At 36.6% G+C, this 12,212-nt stretch overlaps 1 protein-coding gene across 2 annotated transcripts in view; it reads right to left on the bottom strand.

Moving 5' to 3' along the window:
* ADGRA3 (adhesion G protein-coupled receptor A3) overlaps positions 1 to 12,212 on the bottom strand; it is a 109,615-nt gene that overhangs the window by 26,118 nt on the left and 71,285 nt on the right. For both annotated transcript variants that reach the window (XM_063108435.1, XM_063108436.1), the window contains exons 11-12: positions 6,333 to 6,494; positions 3,722 to 3,925 (exon numbers count right to left, since the gene is read on the bottom strand). In XM_063108435.1, coding sequence (XP_062964505.1) covers positions 3,722 to 3,925; positions 6,333 to 6,494 — 366 coding nt within the window. The remainder of the gene's footprint in view (positions 1 to 3,721; positions 3,926 to 6,332; positions 6,495 to 12,212) is intronic.

Raw genomic sequence — 12,212 nt, forward strand, 5'->3', positions numbered from 1 at the left:
TCTATTAAGTATATAAACTTTTCTTATGTACATAATGATGCATGTAAAGAGGAAAATCATAAACAGATTGATTGATTAAAAGTTTCAAACTCTGATAAAGTGTTTTAAAACTTAAGTACTATAAAACTCATAAAATAATCATGTTGTAAACACAAAATGACTTGAAAACAAAGCTTAGTTCTCTGGGAAGGTATTAGTAATGATAAATCAAATTGATTTTTAAAAAGTCACACCTGACATTTTTTAAAAGAGAGCTAAAAAAGGAAATAACATCTATACTTTCCAGAAGTCCAAAAAGGTCTTCTACCTAAGTTTAAATTTGTAAAACCAATCAAAAACAACAGTGAACAAAAAAACCCAGGTGTATGGACACATCACTAAAAGACCAGAGCTACATACTCATGGCTGTTTCACACTTAACGGCGTCTAAAATATCTTTCAAAGTTCAATAGAGAATATTATTAAATATTATCTAAGGATAATTATAGATTCCATGGAATGAAGCAAGAGAGGCTTAGGGGTTTTGGTAAGGCACACTTCAGCTATGTCAATAATGTTTAGATTTTTATAGTAAGAATGTAATCCCCGTATATTTAATTTCTTTAAAAGAAATGTTGGTCATTATTTATGAAAAGTTTGTACATCTACTGAAAAAAATCACTGAAGAGTACTTTTTAAGTTTGTTACATTTATCATGATTATACCTTTTGCTATTTGGCCTGAAGGCAGGGAACCCAAAGTGTATAATTTCATTTAACCATATATTTATTTAAAAATGTATGGATTACGGCAATGTAAATAAATATAAACACATGAATATAGCTAATATTTTGGAAAAATCTCTCTAAAGATTCTTTAGGAAATACATGTTTTTGGTTTCTAATATTTATTACCAAAAGATCATGCGGCCACAGGGAGAACATGGGACGTGAAACAAGGAAGCAAGGTCCACAGCCCAGCCTCACCGTGCCCCAGTCTCACCATTTAGTAGCTGGTTAACACCGCACGATTTTGTTTAACCTGAATCTCATCTGCAAACGCAGCTAATGATCTTTTTAACAAACGGTTGTGAGGACCAGATGGGATCATGACCATGACAAGCAAAAAAAGCTATGGGACTGTGGGTGGTATTTTTATTATCATTATTGCAGGAGCGTGGAAGATGGTTATATGGGGCCTGGGGAGAGAAAATATCTTAAAGTAAATGACTTACCAACAATCATCTAGAACCTTTTGTTTCAACTTCTAAAATTCAGTTTTGGTAATAATTTTAATACTAAAAATTGATGAAATATGAACACATGAAATAAATGTTATCTTAGAGCTCTTATTATTTTATTTGCTAAGTTCATGTATATTTTTCACTATTTACAATGATAGTAAGGTAAAATCACTGAGGTAAAAACACTAAAATCAAACCGAATCAAAGAGCCATCCAATTCAAAACAATAAAATACTAATTTGTCCGTGTTTTCTTGACTTTCTACTTACTCAACTTTAAACATATAGATATTATGATATATCAATTATTTTGTTGTGTATAGTTATTGACTGTGTACGACCTTTTCATTATCTCACTGCTGAAGATTAACAGGAATTACGCTTGCCTTTAAAATTAATTTTTTAACTAACTTTGCTAAATAAGTTTGGCTGCTAATTTTATTCAATAACACTTACTGGATGTTTAGTTACTCTGTGTTTGGTACTGTGCAGAGCCTGGAGATACACAATAAAATAAGCTGGCCCCCGCCCTCAAAAATCCATTATCTAACAGGAAGAGACGACAACAGCAACAGCAAAACAATAATAGTAAGAGTTAATATTTACTTTATTCTGTGCCAGGCACTGTTGTGAATGTCTACATATTTACCTCATTTAATCCTCTCCATTTCATGATCCCCATAAACAGATGAGGAACTGACATTCTGAGAGGTTAAGGTACTAGCCCAATTTGCACAGCTGTTAAGCAGGGGAGCAGAACATGCACCCAAGGCTGCAGAGAGACTGCATGCTTGGTCACCATATCACACGGCCTCTCACTGTAACTCAACTCACCATTATATCACTTTATAATTATTCTGTGTAATTAAAATTTTTAATTCAAGGGATTAAAAAATGCACAGAATGCATACAAACTGCCCTAGGATAAAGTTTAAAATGTAAAGAAAGTTCTCTGTGAAAGTGCTAAAGCGTAAGTACACTTTGTGCTGTTAATACCACAATTTCTAATCAATTTTGTGTCACGAAGCACATGTTCCTTTTTCATTCAGTTTAATCATGTCCATCTATGAAGCATGAATAAGTGTGTAATGTGTCCTTGCTCTCTGGCCACAGGATGATCTTAAAAGGAAAGAAGAGTGTGAAACTGATAAACCTAAGAACGTTCATTTAAAGCTTCCTATTTTAGCAGGTACAAACTCTCCTTACCCAGAGGGGTAGGTTGTGAAATTGATGAAATGCTGGGTTCCATCATTTTTAATCCCTTTCTACCCAGTATGATCACTGAACTCAGAAGCATTCAACCATTTTAAATGCTCCTCAGAAAACATGCCTTTCTCTCATGGACTTATGTATGTGGCTGTTTCTATGCCTTTTGTGGTATGTTTTTACCAACAAAAGACAACAAAAAACGCTGAGCAAGTCTACAGTAGCATGGCTTGGCACATCAAGTACTCTCACAGGAACAAGAGTAACAGATAGATTGTGCCCACTTTCCTCCGGGTACAGGTATCAAGTAAATATATTATCATCAGACATTTTGACCTAGTTGAGATTGTCTTGGGCAGTTAGGATATTTCTAAATTTAGCAAATTGGCTCTCTTTGTGGAGATCAACAGGGTAAAGTATAACAAAATATACTCATTCCTTCATCATTCACTCAACATTTATTGCACGCTTACAGTGTACCAGTACACTTAATACCTGTTTGATCAATTATTATGCGGTCATTAAAATGACTAGAATACTATTTGTAAGATCAGTCAGGGACAAGCCAGAAACAAAGTACTGTGCGATTAAAAACGACAGAGAACACTATAGCACATGTGTACACAAAGCTAAATGAAAAAAACGCAGTTCCATGGGGATGTTAGAATTGTGTACCCACTGTTTGCTTCCATGTAGTTAAGTGAAACACATCTAAACTCCCAATTTTAAAAACCAATACAAATGAAAAAAATAAAGTCAATAAAATATAAAAATCAATACAAATGCTTTAATTTTACTTGCTCCAATAAAACACGTATTTGTTTGAAGATATATCACATAGTTACATTTCTTTGTCAAAAATCTTGATATACAGCTGGCCTAATTAAATGCCAGGCCTCAGGACTGACTTCTCCACTAAGAACAGTAAGCACAAAGCCAATGCCCACAATATTTTAAGGGACCCATGACAATATTTGAATGTCTTAAAATCAAGATCAAAAAAAAAAAAAAGAAAACTGAACTTTTAGGTCAACGGAAATGTTTTAATATATAATATTAATATATTTGTCTTTATATCACTGCAGTCATAAAGTGTAATTTTTCATATTTTTATGGGAAGAAAGGGTACCAAAAGGCAAAAATGCCTTAAGCCTGGTCTGAATTCCCAAAACATTAGCAACAACAGTAACAATACCCTCCCCTGCCCCCCAAAAAACCTTTTAACTAGGTTATTTTGCAAAGCAAAACATTTTGAGCATTCTAATCTAACATATGATTACAGAATGTAACATACCTTTAATGCCAGGCTTGAAAATGTATTTGACACATTGCACTTAAAGCTCAGTTGCTTGTCTAGGTTTCCATCTGGATCTCGCCTGCCATAATCTGAAAGTCCTGTACGGTCAGAGGCTGCCACTTTCTGGAACACGGTACAGGTCATCCCAGTGAAGCCAGTAGCCTTGATGACATAAGCTTCCAGAGCAATATTGGGGGAATACTTAAAAAGTCAACCAAACAGGAGTTATGAAAGATTTATAATACAGGGGAAAATCACTTACAAAGACTTTTCAAACATAAACACTATACATAAGCCACACCAGAAAGCCCAGGTTCTTACCAAACAAAAACAGTGTATAGATAACTGGAAGAACAAAAAAGGATGCTTGAATGAAAAGGATGTCCTAAAATGGAAGGAAGACTGATGCAGAGGAAAAGATGTCATGAAGTATGGAAGATCAGGTATAAATTAGAAGTCGACTAAAAGTAATCTGAAGAGGACCTTGCAGGAAACTGCAAGCTAAAAATGGAAATTTCTTATTTAAAAAAAAATCAGAAAAATCAGTGGACCTTCTTAATAATCCTCCTATAGGAGTAATGAAAAGTCACCTTGTTTAACACTTCAGGCAGAGTCAATTTTTCCTTTGACAGGGAGATCAAGTTAACGCTTTACATTAAGGTTCACCAATAAAACTTTATAAAGAATCACTCTAAAGCTGTTTCTTCAGAAAAGGAAAAGAGACATTAGTTCAAGTAGTAAGAAATAAACAGATTTAAAAAACAAATTAGGTCAGAAATCGCCTGAAAAAGCTGGTACCTGCCTCAGGATTTTTAAGGAATTCAAAAGTGAGCTGAACTTCGGGGATCTGCCAAAACATACACCTGTCAGTACAGAGACCAGGCCTGCATGCTGGAGGACCACCAGCGTCACTCCAATCCACCAGAACCACGCCAAAGAGGGCATAAGAAGTGACAAGCTGATGGGCTGCACCTTCATATCCAGCAAGGGGACAGGACTCACAGTAAATTCTAAGGACAACATGGTGTCTCTTTCCTTCCTTTAAAGATGATTAAGTATATGCCTACCCTATAAGCAAGGTACTATTCTTATTACCATATACAAACAACATCCTCTTCCTTTTTTTTCTTTTTTTTTAAAGGCATGGGACTTTGGTGCAAGATGCCGAATATCTATTAGGGAGAATAAGATACAAATTAAAAAATATGAAAAGTAAGGTGAAATTTGGCAAGTACCATAAATATGGTAGAAACTAACTAGTGGTTCTCAAACTTTTCAAGAGTAAGGAATCTTTGCCTCACAGATTACACATTGTGAAAAGTCTTACTAATCAAATTGTATTTGTTAATTAATAACGTATATCCCATTTTTTTTAACTGGTCAAAGCCACATATACACAACCACTAGAGCTTCTGGTAAGTGCCCAAAATCATGACCAACACATGAAATCTCCATGAAAATAAAGAAACCTGTCCTTTCGAGGCAACCTCTAAGGCGTGTCATCTTTACTTATTATAAGTAGATGCATAATCTACTGAAACCTTTCTTTACATGTTGAAATGGCACAAAAATACACCCCATGGCCTTTATTATACTCTTGGGTTCTCAGAAGAACCGATGAGGTTCAGAGGAAGAAAGATCTTCCCGCTGAGTAATCAGTAAGACTACAGGATGGGACTTTTAAAATGAGTCTAAATGGCTGGGGAGGACCAAGTGTGGCCATAAAAATGACAAGCTGGTCTCAAGTAAGGTCATGTATCTGCGAGGGAAATTACCCAGAACTATGTTGTAAAGACAGTAGCCATTCTAAGCCTCTGCTTTATTTATTCTTCAAAAAAGTAATCCTACAGTTAACTGAGCAAAAGAAGCAAAACAAAAAATCGTCAAAAAAGGTCTCAGAAATCAACAGAAAAATAGTCATCTTCAGTTGTATGAAATTATAGGAGGAAGTGTAGAATATTCTAACTCTGCAAACTCACTAAAATAATTAGGAAATGAAGATCATGGACAAGATCAAAATATGACTGCTAAAGGAATAACACATTATTTACCACATTTACCAAATTTTTGGAATGAAAAGTAAGCAGTACACCAAGATATTTACAAAAGTTCAATTTAGCACAAATCAAATTTAATACTATTTAATTGAGTGATTATTATTTATTAATAACTCATTATCCCAAGAGTGGGATTGACTGAAAATGCCAATAGCTTTGCGAGTGTTGGAGGGCATCCCAGTTCTCTTTTGAGATTGAAACCTGGGCATGCAATCAACCACTCTGCAAACATCCTTCAGGCACAGAACAGAACATTAGCCCGAACATTACCATGTGCCAGCAGGGTCATACTAGTGTTATTTTTGTTGCAGAAACAGTTTCAGAGGATTAGATGATGATAATCATTCAAATTACAAATTAAGACAGTATTCTCCAATTATCAAGAAAACACATTACTCAAAAGCAAAATTAACTTTTAAAATGTTTTAGAAAGAGAAATTCTGTAATAATCAGCAGTAACAGAAAATACCCAGGAAGAGACCTATCTCTTGGGTTATAGTAGCTTTAAATATTTTTTGTTCCTTAGAAGCCTGTGATCATGTCACACGTACCGTTGAATAAACATGAGCTCCACTGGCTAGCCGGTACGTAGCGATGCGCTGCAGACACTGGACGACCCTACTGCAGGCTTTAGCCTCCCTCTGTGCCAGCCACAGGACACGCTCATCAGCCAACATGATGTTACTTGCAATGTCAACCATCACATCGCCTAGCTAGCAGGAGGCAGAAGAGAAAAAGAAAGTTCTTTAAGACCAATAGAGGCTGTTTTATAGAATCAAACGCCTCATGAGACAATGAGATTGGCCTTTAGCCTAATTTTTCCCACGGAAACTCAACAGACACTTTCCTTGTTTCTCACTGAAACATCTTCAGATATGAACAGCACATTCGATTACGGCCATTTGGTAATATTTTGCTCAAAACAGTGTACTTAAGTAGCTACCATATAACTGATGAAAAGACTGCTGTGCAATATCTCAGAGAGAAAGGCAATTAGATTAATTAAGAAGAAGGAAAAGATATCAACTCTTCATCTAGAAAATGATTTATAAATACTTCATTTTGTGCAAGCATTGGCTTAAATCAAACTCTGTTATTACTAAGAAATACACACTGCCTACCTCTTCAGTCTCCTGCCATGTTCAAAATTCTAGGCATGTCCAGCTACTGCGAGTTTCCCATGTATGCTGTGTGATCTCACACCTCTGTACCTTTGTGCAGGTGGTTTCCTCTACCCTGAATGAAGTCCCTCCCTTCTTCTCAACTCAATGAATGCTTTAAGACCCAGTGCCATGGAACAAAGGATCCTAAAAGGTGCTCGATTTTCCCCTCCTTGTTTTGTTTCTTTTACTGGATAGTTCTTACGAGCTCACTTGCTAACTTACAGATGTAAACATCATCAGGCAATGCCAGGGAAAAGTCATTTGACTACTCTTTACTGTGACCTGTACGTCCCACCTCACAGAAACACACTGAATAGACCAGGGCTCACGAGACAGACTGGTGTCGAGGGGGTTTTGTAGGGAGCAAAATGTTCATGAGAGGAAGATCTCTGGCAGAAACAACAAAAACATTCCAGAGAAAGGATCAGAGGATTTACAAGCAGGCTGGTCCTCTAATCAAGAAGTAAGCATCAAAGGTGTTAAGCCCCAATGCCAAGCCAGAAAGCCAAGGCTGTTTCAGCAGATGTCTTTTGATCATCCCAGAAGATCCCAGTTCAGATTTTTAATGCCATTCTGCACCCAACACACTTCACAGAATGGATAAATACAAGGGCTGAGATGGGTATGGAAAACGTCTAGTCCATCCTGCCCGTGGTTCACTTTACAAAGAAGACAGGTCTGTGGAAATCCACCAGACCCCAACCCCAGAACCTCGGGGTGAAGCAAGTGCAATAAGCACATGGTGAAGAACAGGACTTCAAATGCCTACCACAACTACCTGAGCAAGATGCTTCACCTCCACTTCCTTCATTCATAAGTGGAGGTAATAACAATAGTCCCATTTTTTTGAGTATTGTGAAAATTAAGTTCCAATAATAAAGGTAACGTTCCTGAAGACGCAACCATGCTTGGCATGTGGTTCAAAAATATGTTGACTTTTCTTGTTATTTTTTAGCTCCTTTTTTAAAAAAATTTTTTTTTTTAACCATTTCAATCCTAAAGTAGGCCTCTGTTTTAAGATAATGGGCTCTAGAAGAAGTGGTAAAAGGGTGTATTTTGTAAATCTGTGTTCACATATAAACAGAACCAATGCATCCATCAAAACTGCCTATTCATCCTCTGTAAAGCAGCCCCTCCAACTTGATCCAACTAAAAAAAGATTTCTAGGTCAAGGGTTTGGATCCCCTTATCAGCCAGCTGCCCTCCCTCCAAAAGAATACATTTTTTAAAAAAAGTTTCCTGATTTTATACTGTCCTTACCACAGTCTATTACAATCATTTCCTTATTTTATTTCCAATGTAAACATCTTGAGGGCAGGAAAAACACAATGTCTTACCTATCTTTCCACCCTTATTCATCAGTATAAGACCTGGTATAGAAGCCAACAGCTGCCAATGTTCATTTAAAATGCTCATTATTATTGTACATTTACAATGTCCATTAACTAAATATTTATTGCAGGCCAAAGTGAGGCAGACACTCTCCTAAGCAATGGACACACAGCAGGAAAAGAAATATACAAGCTCCAGCTTACAGTCTAGTGAAGAAAATACAAAACAAGCAAGTAAATCTACTTTAAAAAGAAATGTAGATTGTGATAACTGCTATGAAGGAAATAAGCAGAGTAATATATGATGGAGACTAATAAAATTTAATCCAAACACCCTATTTTAATGGACTCACAAATTCTCAAGGAGTATTTCACCAAACCCAAGATACTAACAAGAGCAACTGACAGAGAATTAAGAAAAGCCCATAATCACCCTTTGTAGAATCTTTAGTCGGTTCATTTTATACAACTTATGGGAATATTAGCATTCTAGTACATTTTCTTACTAACAAACAGGTATGGGGGTGAATGTCATTCTACCAGAAACCTCTATTTCTGGAGTTATGAAGAAGGGTAGTGAGTCTTGATATGTCAATTACTGAATCTGTCAACCAGCCATTTACACAGAGGCTGGACTAAGTTCCAACTCCTGATGGCAATTCAAAATAGCTAGAATAATTTGGTTAAGTTTTTGTCTATTATTCTGACTTACTGTTTTTTCAAGTTTCTATACAAAAATGAAACAGATAAAAGAGATGACACGGTCAGATACCTTCTACGACAGAAATAAAATTTTTATTGGCTGCCAAAAATTAAGAGAAAATACACAGTTTCTGATTCTACTCTAAGGTGCTACTGAAATATATGGGAAATTTACAGATTATCAGGGTTGTAACTAAACTTCCTGTTTAATTTTTTTTGAAGTTTTAAACATATGGACTTTATGAAGATCTGGCAGGAGACCTGCAGATATATCATCTCTCTTGCAAAATTATGATTATTACAAGATCAAAGAACTAGTGCTATGCCCGACTAAATAATGCCAGTAAAGGGATGTCACTTGTGCTAATAACTGCAAAAAGAAGAAATACCTCTAAGAAGGCATAGAGCTGACAAAAGTGATTGCCTTCACTGACAGCAAACTATTTTTCTCATTATTTCACTCCAAATGGCTAAGAACTGAGGAAAGGGATTTGTTACCAAAATACCCTCTAAAGCAGATAATCACAAAATGCTATGTTTCTGTAGCTTGGTTACGCAAGTAGTTCTTAATCTGTCACAATGGCAAAAAAAAAAAAAAATAGGACAAAAAGAGATGACAATGCACGAAAAATTACATTGGATTAAAAAAGTATTCCTGAAATGTGACACGCAAAGATAGTTTAAATACTGCAACCAGCCTTAGAAAGCATTTTTCCTTGGCTTCATTCCCTGAAGGCCATTCCAGCCACAAAAAGGTCAGAAGGAACAAGGCACCTCCTCTGGCACCTGTCACACTGAACTATGAGGACAAATGAAAACACACGCGAATGCACTTTATCAAAAAACAGTAAAGAAGTGAAAATGCCACATTAATAACAATAAAAGTATTCAAAGTCACATGTTGTAAGAGACAGAACATTTCATGTTCTTCATTATATATGTGGTTTGAAATTTTGATCAAAATTAGATCAAAATTATCTGTAAATTAGATGAATTTCTGAAATGTTATCATATTAAATATAAGATAATACATAAAGTAAACTTGATGATATTGAGGTTTTTTTTTTTTTTTTAAAAAAGATGACCAGTAAGGGGATCTTAACCCTTGGCTTGGTGTTGTCGGCACCACGCTCAGCCAGTGAGCAAACCGGCCATCCCTATATAGGATCCGAACCCGTGGCCTTGGTGTTATCAGCACCGCTCTCTCCCAAGTGAGCCACGGGCTGGCCCAATATTGAGTTTTAACGTAGTAGAAGCATAGTGCTTAACAATGAAGACAGAATATTTATGTGCCTTGAGTTAAATACTCCTGGGTTAAGATTTCAAGTCTGTCACTTACAAGTTAGATGTCCCTGAGCAAATTAGTTAGCCTCTCTGACTCAGTTTGCTCATGTGTAAAAGGAGATCAAGAACCCTTTAAGAAGTTCTCAGAACATCTCATCCTGTGGTATATTAAGAAAAAACAAACAAACAGAAGACAAATATCTCCACACACCCAACAGAAATATAAATTAAGCAGTTCACACAGTTTTTGAGAAAAGCCAAGCAGTCTAGGCCCCTCTCCGTATCTCCATTTTCAAGCACAGAGTAGCAAGAGACACTTTGGTCAATTCCAATAACTAGAAAAGCAAGAATCACAGACATAGCAACAAACTGGGCAAATGTTTTGGGACAGCAGACATGGAGGTAGAAACAGAGGAATGAACATGTGGCCCAAACTTGACACCACCATCACCATCACCATCACCATCACCACAGCAGCTGATATTATGCTTACTTAGATTCAAGCAGTCTTCACAATTTCCTCCTAGTTAATAATTGCATACAATACTGAGATCATACCTTTCACCAATATGCTATTACCCTGATTACTTTTAATGAAGGAATTGCTCTGTTCTGACAGTCAAGTCTTAACATGTATGCATGTCACTCTTTACTAGCATCAGTGTCCCAAATGTCATGGGACCCCACTGTAGGCTTCTCAGAAGCTTACTCAGTTAAGCACCCAATCTTCAATAAGAGGTCTAATTGTGAACCTCATCAGGACCTACGACAAAGATTCAAGCTCGGATTTTATTGCAGTACAGGAGTAAAGAGGACGAGGATGAGGAAGGGGGATGAGGAAACTGAGGAAATGGCGGGAAGGGAAGAGGGAGAAGAGGTTGAGAATAATGTGCATGGAATAAATACAGTACTGCATTTACTCCCCATTTTCTTACAGAAAGAATTTGAGTTTAAGTTACCCCCCAAAAAGAATTATTTTTTAATTAATAAAATAAAGAGGGAAAATACAGACTTAAGAAAAAGAGACACAGACAAGTTAAAAATAGATGTCAATGGCAGAGATGCTATGACTGGGGAAAAACTGATTCTTGATGTGTTTCTAGTCAAGGCAACAAAGACAATTTCACAATTATAAGCACAAGGGAGAACATTTCCTCAAGGCAGATAGAGTTGCTTTTATAACAAATTCCTAGAACAGGTGAGAAACACTATTGAAGACAGGCAGCACTGAATGGGAGACATCTCAGCCACACCTGCACAACAAAGGAAAAGTTTAACTCCCATCCCCAAGGAAAGCAGTTTTGTTTTTTGTTTTTTCCTGATTACAAAAATGTATGTGCATTTCCCTTTCTGGAAGTATGGAGCACTGAGTACTATGGATGACTCTACTGAAAAAAAGTGAAAATACTGAAGGAAGTAAGTTATCCTTGTAAATATGCCACTGAGCGGTAAGAAAGTAAAGACTTCAGAGGCTAACAGCGACATGACAGCAGCAATCCAAAGAGCTTGGAGGTTGCACTCTGATGACCAGCAGCTATGTTCTGACTTAGACACAGGTCTAACAAGAGAAGACCACCTAAGATAAAGCTATAACCCAAAGGGAAACAACAACTCCAAAGTCAGGCTCCACCAGCAATAACAGCCTCACAGTTGGGGAGAGCTAAGAAACGTGCCTGTCTTGACATAGACACGAGGTAGAAGAAGGTAAAATAATTTCTTCTCTGATAATTTGTAAACACAAGTCAACCTTCAGTAAGGACTGAGGTCAGACTTCACACTAGTTTTTGTGGTCTGAAAAACCTCAAGCTAAGAATTAATTTCAAAGTGAGTCCCCTAACTTGGTACTGGGCCTGGGCACTTGGCAGAAGCAAACAAATGTTACATTTAATGATATGTTAGATCGTTCTCATTAATGCCCCTTATCACCAACATTTATCAAGTGTTCTGGAGG

The sequence above is a fragment of the Cynocephalus volans genome, chromosome 9, assembly GCF_027409185.1.
Source record: "Cynocephalus volans isolate mCynVol1 chromosome 9, mCynVol1.pri, whole genome shotgun sequence".
NCBI classification, from domain to species: Eukaryota; Metazoa; Chordata; class Mammalia; order Dermoptera; family Cynocephalidae; genus Cynocephalus; species Cynocephalus volans.